Source organism: Ambystoma mexicanum, chromosome 14 (assembly GCF_040938575.1).
Source record: "Ambystoma mexicanum isolate Mex_15411 chromosome 14, UKY_AmexF1_1, whole genome shotgun sequence".
Taxonomy (NCBI): domain Eukaryota; kingdom Metazoa; phylum Chordata; class Amphibia; order Caudata; family Ambystomatidae; genus Ambystoma; species Ambystoma mexicanum.
Window position 1 is genome coordinate 211,128,766 of NC_090940.1, and position 15,574 is coordinate 211,144,339.

Genomic DNA, 15,574 nt, shown 5'->3' on the forward strand with positions numbered 1-15,574 from the left:
CTCCTGGACTCAGTTGCCTTTTGTGGTTTTGGCGCCTTTTTCTCAGCACCAAAGAAGAACGAGCAGCTCCGGTTGGTAGTTACTTGATCCCTCGGTCCTGGACTCTGGATAAAGATTTCCTGCTTCTGTAGGGTCCTCTCGATGCCCACAAAGCATTGGTCGGATTCGCACGTCCGAAGACAATGCACTCGATGATGGTCAGGCGTCCCCGGGCATTGGGATTCTGCAGTCGTGGAAAGTCACAGCAAGTCGGAGTTTGTGCCAAAATGAAGCTTGTCTCAAGTCTAGTTGGTCCCACCAGCCAAAGGCAGGAAGTCGTCCCTTGCAGGTCTTCCCAGTCGAAACGTAAACGGGTTCATCACAGCTCCAGGACTTCACTAGGCACTTTGCAGTCCAGGAGGGTGCTGCTGGTGTCTCTTCGCGTCTTCTTCGGATGTTGTCCTCCAGTGGTCGACTCTGTCCCAAAAACCTTGCCTTTTTAAGCAAGTTCCCATTCATTCACAGCCCTAGACTGTCAATCACCCAGCAGGGATGGTTGTGCCACCGGACACCCAGCCGGCCAATCAGAACTGGTTTCACTCAGGCACACCTAGAGACAAAGGACAGCGAAGTTTTGGGACCCTCCAGGACTGAAGCCCACCAAAAGCAAAATGCACAAAGGATTCAAATAGAGTAAAAGCCCATAAGGAACTAAGTGACAAGAAATGGCAAAAAAAAGAATACTGGGGCCATTTCGTGAAAATTGACCCTCTTGGGTGCTGTACTGCAGCTGAAAAATCGGCCTGTGTATACATGGCTCAAAGGTTGTAACTCACCAGCACTCCACATAGAGAGGTGTGTGCTGGACTCCCAAAAGAAAAGGTAAGTAATACAAAAGTCATCTTACCATTCTTCGGAATAGTAGTTCACCCAAGAAATGTATTTAAACATTAAGAGAAGTCAAAGGCACTTCTCTGTGGCACTGCACAAAAGTTGCTCTGTGTCACTATGCAAAAAGCAGATGCCTATGAAGTTTACCAGACTCAATTAGGGGAAAAGTCCCACTCATTCAGGAGTAAAAATGAAAAAGCCCAGAGTCCAGTATAAGGTCTCTAAGGTTACACGGAATTGGCACAGAAATTAAAATTCTCCCTAACACTGGGTTTTAACTGGACTTGATAACAAAGTGGCTAAAGGCACACTTGATTAAGATGTTTATTACACCAGTAGCCATTTACAGTAGCAATTAAGCCACTAACTCTAAGCAGACTGCTTAGAAATGCATTGGCCTGCTAAAGTTTGATGTTACTGCTTGATAGTGAACACAGATTCCTGGACGGTGTGTTTTGGGTGTGCAGTGGTGGGGGTGGGAATGGCTATAGGACTTGGCATGCCCAAGGACAGTCAATGGGTGGGTAAATAACCAGACAGCCAGAAGCTGTGTGTCCTTTCCTCCTAAGTGTACTCCAATGCAACAATTTCGGCTTATACGTGGTGCTTAATAGACCTAACTATAAATGTACCACTCTTTAGAGAAATACATATGTGAGCTAGGTTTGCCAAAGAGTCATATGAAATTAAATATTCCAGCAAAAATGTGAAAGGGTGCAGGTTGCACACTGTTTCTCTTAATAGACCTGTGCCATTCATTCTTGTATGTGCAGGAAAGTAGAAGAGGACTACAAGGAGCGTACTGCGGCTCTAAAAAGTGAACTCGGAAAAGAAAGAGATCAGATTTTACAGCATGCCAACAAGCAGCGCTCGGATCTGGAGAAAGAAGTTGAAAAGTTGAAGAGGGATGAGAGCTTTTCAAGAGATCGTCTCACTCTCTCTTTGAAGGTGTGTGCATTTTGCTAGCTGATCAAGTCCGACTCAAATCATGCCATGCTCTAAGAACCCCAAACATCCACTGGGTCTTAAACCTTTCAAGTAGAGGAGGTGTGTGTGAAGATGCAACACAGCGATTTTTGCCATAGAAACGCCTGCTTATTGAAGTTTAATGCAAAATCGAGTAGTTTGCAGCTCTGTAGTTGGAGCCCATCCAATGAATGCTTTTTCCCTTGTGTATTTCAGGAGAACAGCCGGTTGGAGAGAGAGCTATTGGAGAATGCAAAAAAGCTCATAGAATCCGAAAACCTCACCGACAAATTGCAGAAAAACCTTGATAACTTGTTGAAGGAGAAGGTACGCATACTCTAAGGCTCCAAACATGTGTCTGGCCCCGCTTTTTGGTTGTAAATGACATCCCTTGAGCAGGCACTGTAGTGGTGTATTAATAAACTTTCAGCTGGCCCATTGCATGGGCTAAAAGGGGATGAAAAAACGAGTGAGCGCTCTCATCTCCATAGCATAAATGAAGTGTGTGCTCAAAGCAATAATAAGAATACCACTCTGATCTTCTGCATTATATCCATTATCATTGTGCCCAGTCTTGAGGCAATCTCCCATCAGTGACATTTCAGTTCACTGTAGATCATAAGAATATCAATATGTAATAAATGTGCAGTTTATTCTTATTTTCTTGAGGAAATGCATAATGTTGACACCGAGCACTTAATGAAAGTGTGTATTGGTCAATGGGGGTGACGATGTCTCCTGAAAATTAAAGAAGGAAAACGACTTCCCTACTTGTCCCTTTAAATTGTTAGTATGCTTGGTTATTTATTTGCTTTTTATGTTGCTTTTCTATTTCACTTTTCGGTCGACTCGTGTGCCATTTGAACATCCCCAGTCAAAATTGGTGGTTGTGGTCCCGATTCCAAATGACCGTATGCCGCCTTACTTGGGTGACTTTATCATTTGACAAAATCAGTTCTGTTATTTTGTACTTATTCATTAGTTAACTATGAAGTGTAGAAACAAAAATCCCATTTCCATCTGCCACGTCTTTGTTCACCTAAAGTGTTGCACGTGACAGGCCGCTCTCACTAAACGATGTAGTCATGGCTTAGTAATGTAGCATTGTAGCATAAGCCCCATTTCCTCTCTTGTGGGTTCTGGACAAAGGGTAGGCACCTCGGTTATTGCATATAAGCTTTTAGTGCCTTTGCTCTATGCCCAAATAAGGAAATGGGCTGTTATCTTAGAAAGCAGGCCCTTTATCGTTGCACATTCTATCGACGACCTTGCGTCGTTCTCGTTGACTTGTGTCTTACTCTTACTGTTTAATGTGGTTCTCCAAAAAGAGCCTCAATGTTGTTTAGTCAAGTTTACCAGTTTGGTAAACTGAGCAATGGTTGTCGTGGGACTTCTTACGCAAGACCTAATTTCGTTTACACATATGCAATAAATGACTCCACTTATTTTCTCCATTCATTGTTTATTTTGTTTGATGTTTGGAGCCCACGGTCCGGAATATCCCTTAATGACCCCTAGAACCTACAAGAGGGTGCTCTCTACCTTCGACTGATTCCTCCACTCAACCAAACTTAACTGGTTCTCTTCCACCTTTGCCAGTGCCCTAATGTTAGGCCATAGTACGCGGAACTGCATGCCAGCAGCAGCATTCATAAATCAAGGGATCATCTGTTTGATTCGCCCCGCAACCCTAGTTTGCCAAACTGACTGGTTCCTGGTGTCCTACATCTTGCCATGTTTATTTATAATTGATCTTTTCCACAATTACTGACAACCACAGCCTTGCGTTTCCCATCATACTAAAGGGAGGGAATGCTAATTTTAGAACAGCCTGACCCCCCCCCTTTCCAAATGAAATAACCAGTTCTGCCAATAATGCCACAAGACCTCGTTGCTTAACTACTGAGTGCTATTGATGCCTCCTGTATTGCTGCACCAACAATTATAACTAAGGTAACGGGGACAGGGCCGTACGCTTACTTGGCAGCCTTGAGGCTGGCACAGGACTTGAACGGCCACATCCTTCGACCTAAAGTCTTTAAAGATCAAATGAAAATAAAATGATTTTCCCCCCAACGTTTTCTTGTTTTGTTGTCCATGCTGGGACTTATTTCAATGTGGAAAAGTGCTAAACCTGAAGATTGGTGTTATCATGATTAAGTTGCCTCATCTGACATAATGTGTCATGCAAGTGCGTGTTTGCAAAATGGAATCCACCCCTTCAGTAGAGCATAACAAATATACGTCTTTGCAATTGAATTCTGCATGCTACGTTTCAAAATCCTTCAAGTGCATCAGAGGGCGATTCAGTAACTTCATATTATGAGATCCCCGAGTAACACCGATGTATATCCTTATTCTTTCCAGTTTGGAGATCTTGATCCCAGCAGTGCAGAGTTTTTACTGCAAGAGGAGCGACTGGCACAAATAAAAAATGAGTATGAACGGCAGTGCAGGGTAAGTTGTGTTATGCTGCTATGCTAAAGCAAAGGTCGCTTCACCACCGTAGTGGTTTCAAAGTGTGGAATTAAATGTGGTGTTCCGAAAGAAGTGTCTATGTATAAACCTTGTGAAAACCTTAATTTGCCATCTATACGTTAGTGGTACATTGAAAAAGACCTCTTTGAGAAATCAAACACTGACGCCCTGTTAGTTATAAGCCCTCTGTATCTCTCTCTTAGATGTTAGTGTCTCTGGCTTCAAGGTTCCACTACTTTGGTCCCAAACCTAGTTAAGGTTTTTGCACATGGCAAAACAAAATCTAGGCTTCCTAAAATAAATGTATGGGGCACTAAGTAACCTCTGTAAGGGAACTGTTTCCTGTATGACGTATTTGTTTCCTTTATGCCAAATTGTGATGGAATGTATAGCCTATCTTGCAAGGCTTGCAATGAAATCTCAGAAGTAGTTAATACTTGATGGGTTCTACTTCTTAATAATGATTCCAACCAAATGTTAATAGGAAGATGCAACTTGTTATGAACTGTATGGAGCATAGTTCAGATATGACCTGATTTCTGTATCTCTGTAGACCAAATCTGTCGGGTGTATTTTCTGTTCGGGAATAACATTGTGCCTCTGGCATTGGAAATGTTTCTCTGGCGCTCTCAGGAAGTAGGGACAGCTACTTGGGGAGCTAAATTGTAGGTCCACAGGAGAATTTCTACTCTAAAACCTACAGAAAAAGTCTTCTGAAAAATACCAAGGAGCAGACCAAATTTGCTTGTACACTTTGAAATTGGCTTGACCCCTATTAGCGACAACATTTCCTTGAAACCTGTTCTATACTGGGTGAAACTGTGCTCCAACCATGAACTGGGGAATTATCGGGAGGCCCGTATGGACCTGACCAACTGTGAGGGAGCAAGTAGTCTCCCCTAGCTTGTCCACATTAGGTCAACGCTGTACTCTTTGCACCTTGAAGGTTTTTGTCAGGACCCATGGTACATTTTAGATAATGAAAGCTTGATAATCAAAGTTGCCTTTAGAGACTGGTCCCTTAGTAATAAGATTAATTACTGCTTATCTTTAACCTTTGGCTGGTGCTACCCCGAGAGCAAATGGTCATGGGAATGCGAGAATTACGTAATGAGTATAAAACCACCATTTGCCCACGCACTATTTTTGAAACTCAGGTTGAACATTTTGCCACTGTCACCCTTGACGTATCTATGGTACAGAACTGAGAAAGTATGTTACACCTTTTGTAAAAGCAGCTATGAATCTGTGCAACATTTTATGTATGTATGCCCAGGGTACTCCAGTATTCATACAGGCATCCTTAAGCAGCGCCTGAATAATCCTTGCATTACAACATTAGACCATGCTGATACCTTTAGCAGGAGTTCACGAAAACCCGGATGTGTGTTTGCAGTTTCAAGTTACCTATGAAGGGCCTGGAAAAGAAGAAAAGTAAAGCTTAAGTCCCTGGAATGATTGAGTTCTTCATTCATCAATTGACACATGAACTTCATGTCTTTTTTAACATTGTTGTTTTTAGGATTGTGTATGCATTGGGCTATTTTATATATGTATGAACTTAATGTGTGTTGCTTTTATGGCTTTTTAGCCGAAATAAAGTACTTCTGACTGTCTAGGTCAAACTTGTGGGTTCTACAACTTAAGTAATTATTCCAATGAAACTTTGATAGGAAGGTGCAACTTATGAAATGTATGCAACGTAGTTCAGATATCCATCTCTATAAATTATTTAGATAGCGCCACACACCGAGGGCATCGGGGCGCTGACCTGATTTCTGTATCTCTATAGTGAAAATCAATCTGGTATATTTTCTGTGCTGTACCCCATACTTTAATGGTTTTCTAAAAAGCAGACTTTAAAAAAGAAAATGTGCCTCATTACAACCCTGCCGGTCCGGAAACAATGGTGGCGGTAAATCCGCCGCCACCGTTTTTTCCGGACTGGCTGATTCCAAGTTCTGCAGGCGGGATGGAAACGCCAGCTCCGTCATAGACGGAACCAGTGTTTCCATTGTCCCCATCCCCATGGAGTCCTATGGGACTCCAAGGGAATGGGAATTTACGGAATTCCGCCTCTGGAATTATTGGATCACTGGGGTTGTAATGCCCCAGTGATTCCGGCAATCATGGAGGCAGAATGGTATTTCGGGTCCGGCAGGAGCCTGCATGTTTTTCCGGCATGACTACCGCCGGACTCGGAATGAGGCCCATGTGTCCTTAATGTGGAAGCATTCATTGGTGTTCTAATAAGTGTCTGCAGCTCCTATTGTGCTCTTCTTTTGTATTACAGGAATTGCAGGATCGCATTGACGAACTACAGTCTGAGCTGGAATATTACCGTATCCAAGGTGTCAGAGTCATTCGTCCATCTTTGAAAAGCTCGCTGTCGGAGGAGATTGATAGTAAAAGTGGTGGGGTTGAGTCTGACCAAGGTACGAGGCCCCATTTTGTATTTGAATCTACAGAAACCTATTGCACAACAGCTAATATCTAATATCCCACTTGTCTGTAAGCCTACCACTAAACATTTTGCACAGTGTTGGCCTACATTTTCACATGCACAATACAAAATACGCCTGCTTCATCATTTGAGCGAGAATCGTGAAGTCTAAGTTGTCTGTTTTGTTTGATTTAACCAGAAACTATGGAATTTTAATTATTATTTTCTAAGGGCCGTCTTCTGAAAAATAGTAATACAGAAGTTATTTATTGCAGGTACTGCAAAACGATGGTGTCTTCAGCTGTTAAGTGCTGTTGGTTATTTTAGATGATGTGCCGAGCTGTAGTGACAGCTGAACACGGCATTCGCTTCCCGATTGGTTGCATCCTGTTTCATCGTGATCCGTTTAAACGTTTTCTGGTGTATTTGTTGCTGACAGCTGTATAGTAGATTCATAGATGTTTGTCAAAAGAAACCTGTAGATGTGGTCTCTATAAAATGCATCAGTGGCTTAAAGAAACAGAACAGCCCTTTAAAATAAGAAGCCACCATTAGTATTCTGGCGTGATGAAATAAATCTACATATTGAGGCGCTTTTATTCTGTAGGGCTCGGGTCCGAGGACTGTCATCCTTTAAACATGAGCATTGAGGCAGAGTTGGCCATTGAACAGATGAAAGACGAACACCAGAAGGAGCTCGATCAACTGAAGCAAGAACTTGATGATACAGTAAGTATTTTCTTTGTGTGCGCGTAAATGCAGCTGTTGCAAGGCGATGGGGGCGAGCTCTCGTTTGCATGTAAAGGACTCGTATGGCTCCACGTAGACTTGGATGACCTGCTCTGCTGCCTCCCGTAGATTGGTTGAAAGTGAAAGTTACGATGGAGAAGGGCGGCAGGCTCATTTGGCCTCCAATTTCCCTACCTATCATAGCGCCTATTCCTCATCATTACCTCAAACATGTTGTCAAGGCAGACACTGGATGACAGGCAGCAATTACCAATCAAATGGTGTTTCTCGACAAGAGCTTCCTTTATGGCATCACTTGGATGCAAACTTGTCACATAACTAGGGCCATCTTCTCTTCCTCGAAAGTTTGTTTCATGTTCCTATAGTATTGAAGAAGTAATTCAGCAGAAACTTTCTTTGGCCAGAAAGTGTAAATTATATGTAGTTAGATTCTGATGCATGTGTCTATTGATACTTCTTCACATGCAAAGGCTTTGCATTTCACTCATAAGTCAGTATAAAGCCTCAATGCTTGGTTGATAATGATATGGCATTTATAACGCGCCTATACACAAGTGTTTCAAGGCACGACGAGGCAAGGGAGGGGGAACCGAGGGAAGACGGAGACAACAATGTTACTAGGCCAGGTGACATTGAGATTGCGCAAGTGCAGCGTAAGGGGAAAAGTGTGGGGGAAAGGGGGACGGGACAGAGCAGTACATGGGATTGACAGTAAAAATAAACAATAGAATAAATAAAAGCAATACGTGAAAGTGCGGCCAGCTGGTGGCAAGGGCAAGTGCAGACATCAAGTGTGAAGTGCAGGTAGGGGACTGTAGGATTACAGAAAACAGTCCTCAAGTGCGGGGGTGCAAGGGAGGCAGTGCAGGTGTGCAACTGGCGGGGGAGTTGTCCTGGGCCCGAGATCAGAGGGTGGCCAGGTGACCAGTGCACTTTCAGCCAAGAGTTCAGCAGGGGAGAGCAGGAGAGAAAGCAGAAGCAAAGAGGTAGGTTTTGAGGTGCTTCTGGAACCAGAGATGGTTCTCCTCAAGTTTCAGGGAGGCTGTTCCAGAGGGAGGCACCAGCCGAAGAAAGAGATCTACAACCAACTCGTTGCTTGGAGAAGCGACTGACCCAGAGGGAGTTGGAGGCGGATGAGCGAAAAGCTCGAAGGAAGATATTTAGGAAGAGAGTTGCAGGCAGTGAGGCACCAGGCCCCAGAAGGCCTTGTGGACAATGCAGAGGGTTTTTAACTTAATCCTCGCAGCCACTGGGAGCCAGTGCAGAGATTTCAGTCCTGGAGAGATACGATCCCTGGGCTTGAGGCCTAGGACAAGTCTTGAAGTCCTATTCTGGAGGAGTTGCAAAGGGCGGAGAGTAGAAGCAGGCAGATTTAGAAAGTAGCTATTGCAGTCATCCAGCCTAGAGAACCAGAGCTCTGGAGACAGTGAGCTTCTGGGGGAATGGGAGAAAAGGAAGAATACCTCAGAGGAGGTGCAGCTGGTTGTGTGACTTCTTAGAGATGTCTGAGATGTGAGGCGAGAAGGAGAGCATGGAGTCGAAGATGACCCTGAGGTTTTTAGCCTTGCAGGTGGGAGCGGGAAGAGGGCCAAGAGAGGCTGGCCAGAGAGTGACAGGAAAGGAGGGAGCGGGTGTGCCGATGATGAGAATCTCTGGCTTACTGGCATTGAGGCAGTGATCATTGGCGGCACACCACTCCTGAATAGCAGACCCAGTGAGAGATGAGAGAATAAGAGGTGTCTGAGGGGAACCTGAAAATGAGCTGAGTGTCATCCACATAGCACTGAAAGTTGGGGCAGAAAGCGGCAATGGCAGTGGGCAAGAAGTGCCAATTATTGGTTGAACAGCCAGGGAGAGAGGTTAGACCCCTGGGGAACACCACAGGTAGAGCGGTGAGGAAGGACCCGAGTTGGACCTGGGAGGGTCGATCAGAGAGGAAAGTCGTCGACCAAACCAGGGCCTGATCGGTGATACCCAGGTTATCACGGAGACGGTTGAGCAAGATGGCATGGTTGACTGTGTCAAAGGCAGAAGAGAGATCAAACAAGATGAGGACACAGGGGGTGTTGCAATCAAGGTTGGAGAGCAGTTTCCGTGCTTCTGGCAGCTCTGAAGCCAGACTGATGGTCATGAAGACAACCAACAGATTCAGTGTGAGGATTACGCTGGGAGATGGCCAGCCTTTCCAGGAGTTTGCCCAGGAAAGGAGTGATGGAGATTGGGCGATAGTTAGCCGGGTAGGACGGGTCGGTAGAGGGTTTCTTAAGAAGAGGGTGCACAAGGGAGTGCTATAGAGGGGAAGGAAAGACTCCAGTGGTGAAGGAGTGGTTGCGGAAGTCGACCAGAGCAGGAGCCAGGGTGTCGATGTGGTCCTTAATGGTTTTGGAGTAACAGGGATGCACCTGTTCTGACGAGCCTTTCATAGATCAGACTTGTCTATAAACCTCGTCTGGGGAGAACAGGGGAAAGTCAGAGAAGGAGTAAGGAGAGGTGGCTGAAGAAGGGCCAGAGGAAGAGCAAGGAGGAGGGGGAGAGGAAGAGAGCGAGGTCAGGATGTCCTGAGTTTTAGAGATAAAATGAGAAGCCAGAGCCAGTACCATTTTCTCTAACTGACAAGTGTTGTACCAACTCGCACAGGAGTAGCGATTCCATTTTGCCTTTGTTTAGGTCCTCCCATTCCAAATAAACCTCAGGATGCCCTTTTACAGTGCGGTTGCATTCAACTCTGGCTCTGGGGTTGCAAGCATTTGGAACCAATAGAGGATGCGCAGCAGTGTCATTTTTCTCGATCTTGATTGTACCAAACCACAAAAGGGTACGATTCCTCTTATTGCTCATGTCAAAATGAATTCTGCTCTGCATGAGTACAGGGATGAGTAGTGAATGAATTCCAACTTCGCTCCACGCTACTACTAAGCCAGCCATTATCTTAATCATAAAGGGTAAACGGGCACAGCATGAATTGTACACCTTCTTCTCCTCTTTAAGATTGCATGGCCAGAGGGCAAGGACTATACTCTTTTGACTAGGGTGTGAGCTAGCAAAGCAGCATCCAAACTACAATAGTACGAGGTACCAAAAAAAGACTGCCCAGCCAAGGATATATAGACAAAACAGGAGGCTTCACACTAAAAACACAAACGCACTGATCGCCACACTAATCAAAAACACAATAACCAACCACTACAAGAGAAGACTCTGAATATTCAGACTTTAAGAGGAAAGAGGCACTCTGGGTCTGAAGACAAGGGGAGACAGATAATATTTTCAGCAACACTTCAAGTTCAATGAAACAGGGTCTTAAATGTCCCTTGGGCCTTGTAAGGCAAGCAAAAGGGGACGGGACCACTACATATACCTTTTTGGCTTGATCCCAAATGTTACTTTGTGTGGTTGGGGATGGGGGGGGTCTTTTGCTCTCTTTGAGTCCCCATTTTCACCTCTGTCTCGGGGACTTTGGACAGACTTTTCCCCCCGATAAAGATCCAAGCAAATCCTGAAGTCCAAAGATGATTCCGTTAAAGGGGTGGTCTCCAATACCTTATATAGTCAATCTGTCACAGTGGGTCGGTCCATGTCAAGCCTTATGTATTCTTGCTGCTGTGACCAAAGTATCATCCTGGGGATGACAGTCCCAGTGTGCATTTTCTGTAGGAAGTGAGGAAGAGCACATGAAGGGTCTGGACCCTTGGTGATTCCAAAATGGTAGGGCTGTACTCTGGACTGCAACTGTTCTCCTGGGCTACTCTAACCCTGCCCTGTCTGCCTACTTTAGAGTCTCTACCAATTATCACCCTGGTGTGACTTCTTTCTGGTTGGCTTGTTCCCCTTCCTGTCCGCTGGCGGAACAGCCACTCCATCTAGAAATTGACTAGTCTTCAGATAGAGAACAAAGGCTTTGCTAGGGTTGAACCTGAATGGTATGTTTTAGGAGAAACTCAGTCCCAGACAATAGATAAACGGAAGGCCCTGGCCGAATGAGCCACTGGAAACCAAGTTGACAGTAAAATGCCACCAAAGGGGTTTGGGCAATACAATTGTAGGTTCTCGGGGGCCATCATGTCAGAACTAGACATGCCTAATGTTTTATTAATCTGCCACCAGGACCTGGTAGGAGCCAATTATATCATTTGAATCGAGGCTTCCCTCAGTTAAAGGTATTCCCTGGCTATTAGAACTTTGGGTTCCATCAGGCTATTTGCAGGAGTCCACGTTTTATTCTGTAACTTCACTTTTCAGCATGGAGCATTATGAAAGGTAGTTTGGTTAGCAGAGCTTTGAGGTGTAGTTGTCAAAGTCATTTTGGGTTACAAAAATCCTTTGCCAAATGTACCCCTTTGTGGTTGATGATTGTGTCTGACCTTTCTGGCAAACTGGTTTCATCACAAAAGCAAAGCGAAGAAGGTAGGGTGGATGTTTGGGATGTATAATGAAGCGAAATTAAAAACCAGAAGTTGGCTTGAGGGAAATCCCCCCCCCCCCCAGCTCCCCCTGACCCATCCCCCCCAACCCCCGTGCTCAAGAAACAGAGCAGTCCAGAAATGTGACAAATTACTGCTTTTATTCATTCAAAAAGTGTAGGCACACAGATTTCTGCAGCATCCAAATGCACTCTCAGTTCATTATAGGCTGGTAGCAAGGTTTTGTTAGACCGTTGCATCACAATCAAAAAGTTACATTTCTGGGCCTTGGGAGAGCTGCGATTGGGTGAACAGTTGAACAGTATAGCCAGACTTGCATCCTATAGGGGATAGATGATCCGATTGGCCTGGCCATATCGGGTAGCTCCATCTGGCACCACCCACAGGAAGCCAATGTGAGCCTTCTCAACTTGGGAAATTTACCAGCAGGTGAGCAGAATAATGGGTGGAGAGAATGGCTTCAGGGCCCTGCCTGTTTCCCACCAATGTTACCACCTCTCCGATTCCTCTGGCCCTGAGCAAGGACATTCCAGCCCCCAGCTTCACGCTGTGTTACATTCTTGCATCTTCTGCCTTCAGTTTGGTGGGAACAACAGTTTTTGCTTGCCTCGGATGAATGGGCGTTGTTCTCCAGGTTCAGATCACATGTGCAGGGACTGCAGAATTGAGCTCTGTGCTTGCATGTATGAAGAAATTCAGCTCCTGGGCCTTAAAGGAGTTCTATGTTTTCTGTTGACACGAGACACTCTCTCCCAACGTCCCTGGCAAGGTTGGCCACAGCGACTGCGCTGCCAGATCTGCTTTGCGTTTCTCAGGGAAATCAGTGTGTGAGGCCTCTGCCTGTGTTTTGAGCCTTTCCAATGTCTTCCATTCATTTCAATGCAGCTGGGGCTTCCATTTTTATTTTAATAGCTGTTCATGTTAGTTGCTTTTAGGTTTCTGCAAGCAGTTAATGTGTGTTCTTTTGCAACTGGCTAATGCCTCTACGTGAGTGTTCAGCTATGTCGCCTCTTCATGATTACGCTGGTGATGTTCTCCAGTTATGGTGGCTGCTTCAGTGGGTGGCATCTGTCATCTTGGGGGGGGGGGGGAGGGTATGCCGGGGGGTGATGGGGGTTTAAGGACCCCTCAACAATATCCCTCCTAATTAATCAACTCTCCTAGACAGGCCGTTGTTACTTTTGATTCTGGTGCTAGGGTTTTCTTAATATGCCAAAACAAAATTGATGCATTCTGAATATATATCCACGACTTTAAAAAAAACTTTGAGCGCAATCCACTGTGTACTCGGACCGGAGGACATACTTTTCAAGTAACTTATTCAACTTAAAAGGGAAATTCCTCACTATTGCTAAAGGGGAGTTCCCTTCCTATCAAACAAAACTAAGGTGCTCATTAATAGTTAAAAGAAAAATAGTCCTCTATCCAAACTTATCCACTGAGCTGGCCATACCACTTCGACAAAAATAAAAGAACATTAGGTGAAGTGCGCTGCACTCGGTGTTGGATGCTAGAATGTTTCCCAGCTGTTCCAGGAATCTCGCCTGGCTGTGAATTCCTCACTTTAACAGTTCTGCTTATTTCATAGTTTTTTTTTAAAGTTTTTATTTTTTTACAGTGTATCAAGGTTCCTCATGTTTCCCAAGTACAACCACAAACAGTCTTAAGTTCCAGAAAAAAACGAAATGTCCAAAGTTCTTTAGATGGAGGGCTATTTCCCTGATCTGTCTCCGCCACTTGTGTTGCTTTTCCCCCACTAAATTCAGGTTTTGCGTGCCCTTGTATCTGTTCTTGGCTTTCTTTATTGGGCCCCTCTGGCTCCCTTGGATTAGTTTGTTGCAATACTTCACTTAGCTCGCTAAGCTATCAGTAAACCCTCTCTTCTTGTGGGTTTTTGTGACCCGTTTGGTGATTTATCCTCTTTGGGTTTCTCAGGCTCCCGTAACCCTTCTCTTTCACTCGTTCAGTCTTTCTCTCTGGAACTCTGTGATCCTGGTATAAGGTTAGGACAAGCCTTCCTTCTTCCCCACTCACTCTTTCCTCTCTCTGCCCCCCCCCCCTGTCGATCTGGGCAACCCACGTACCTTCCGTGTTGCAGAGTCCGCTCCAGTGAGGGTGTCTCTCTTCTGCAGCGCTCCTTCCCCGCCTGCAGGTCTTCTGGACTGGATATGATCGACTTTCGGACTCCGCTCGTCATGGCGTTCGCGACCCACTCCTTTCTCGGTCCCTGGTTTCAGCCTTCGTTTGCAGGCAACTAACCCACAACGTCCTCGGCGTGGTCGAGCCTCCAGGTAAACTTTGCTTCGGTTGGTCTTGGCTTCTCAGCCCCCGTAGGCCTCGGTATCGGGACGGCAGCGTCTCACTTCAGCGTTTGCCTCTCTCCACGCTGTGCAGTGTTACTCCACCCCTTGCCGGCGTACTCGTGTAGGAGCCTCGCCTTTGCGTGTGGTTTCTCCTTCTCCACTCAAGGGGCTCTTGCCTTTATTCTTGCTCCTATCATGAGAGTGGGCGGGCGTATTACACAGGTTGTCAAACGGGTGTAAAGTTCATCATTACCTTGAGGCAAACAAGTAGATGTATTGTCTGTATTATCTTGCGCCACACGCATGGATGTATTGTCGGCATTACTGACTCCCATGTAGGCAGATCATGTCTTGTGTATAGGGAGTTCACCCTTGGGAATGGGAGTCCTTGTGCCCTGGAGGGGAGTACTCCCAGTGAGGGTCCTGCTTTCCCAAACCCCTAGGGAGGGTTTTGCTTAGCAGGCTCACCTCCTTAGCCTCAAAGGGGGTAGTACCCCCTAGGGCAGAATGCACAAATGCCCTGGATTTGTCACACCACCCTGTCGAACATTTGTTCCTGCATCGAGGGAGAGTTAGGCTGAAGTTCTTGATTGTATGTAAAAGGTGGATCATCTTGTAGAAATTGTCAAAGTTTTGTCTGCAGAGAATAAAGCAAGCTTGGTTCAGACTGAACCTGCTGTGGCACTAGACCTGCTAGACTAGGGGCTAAAGACTTGCTGAAGTTGTTTACATCTAGATTTAATGAGGCAATTACTCTTTATGATGAGCGTGTCTTTTCCTGGTTTTGCTAGCCAACTGCTGGCTGCTTCTGCTGTCGTTTGACATCCTTCCCATTTTCCTAAAGGAATTGAATAATTCTGTAAGGGGGAACATAGAATCTCTGGCAAACCAGAAGTAAAAGGTCAAGTAAAGCCTTCTTTGTTGGGGTCTTATTTAATTTGAGCGAGGCTGTTGTCCCTAAACTATTCCACTGAGAAGCTCAGCATCTCTGGAGGCCTACGATCCACCACAAGCAAGGACATGCCTAGACTAGAACTCTACTGCTACAAGAAGGCAAGAACCAGAAGACTGTCCTCCGTTTACGTCCCCAGACTATGGGACCTCCTCCCCATCAACTGTCTCTTCCCCTCGCTTACACATTTCAAGAAGGAACTCGAGATAGTCCTCAAAAAATGGCTCTTCCTTAGCACCTGTGTCCACAACCCCGCCACTCCTTAACTGGTGTTCTGCAACCTCCCTATTTCCTACCCTTGTTGCAGTAGATCGGTGCTAGCAAATTGTCTGCCCTAGCCTGTTAGCTGTTTACGCCCCTGTATGGATCTATTGCGATATGCTTCCCTCAA

The 15,574-nt window shown here is 45.5% G+C and overlaps 1 protein-coding gene across 6 annotated transcripts in view; it reads left to right on the forward strand.

The window, feature by feature from the left end:
• The window catches only part of NIN (ninein), a 429,800-nt gene that overhangs the window by 269,215 nt on the left and 145,011 nt on the right, over nucleotides 1-15,574 (forward strand). For all 6 annotated transcript variants that reach the window (XM_069638956.1, XM_069638957.1, XM_069638959.1 and 3 more), the window contains exons 11-15: nucleotides 1,644-1,818; nucleotides 2,053-2,163; nucleotides 4,204-4,293; nucleotides 6,608-6,749; nucleotides 7,365-7,486. In XM_069638956.1, the coding sequence (XP_069495057.1) occupies nucleotides 1,644-1,818; nucleotides 2,053-2,163; nucleotides 4,204-4,293; nucleotides 6,608-6,749; nucleotides 7,365-7,486 (640 nt within the window). The remainder of the gene's footprint in view (nucleotides 1-1,643; nucleotides 1,819-2,052; nucleotides 2,164-4,203; nucleotides 4,294-6,607; nucleotides 6,750-7,364; nucleotides 7,487-15,574) is intronic.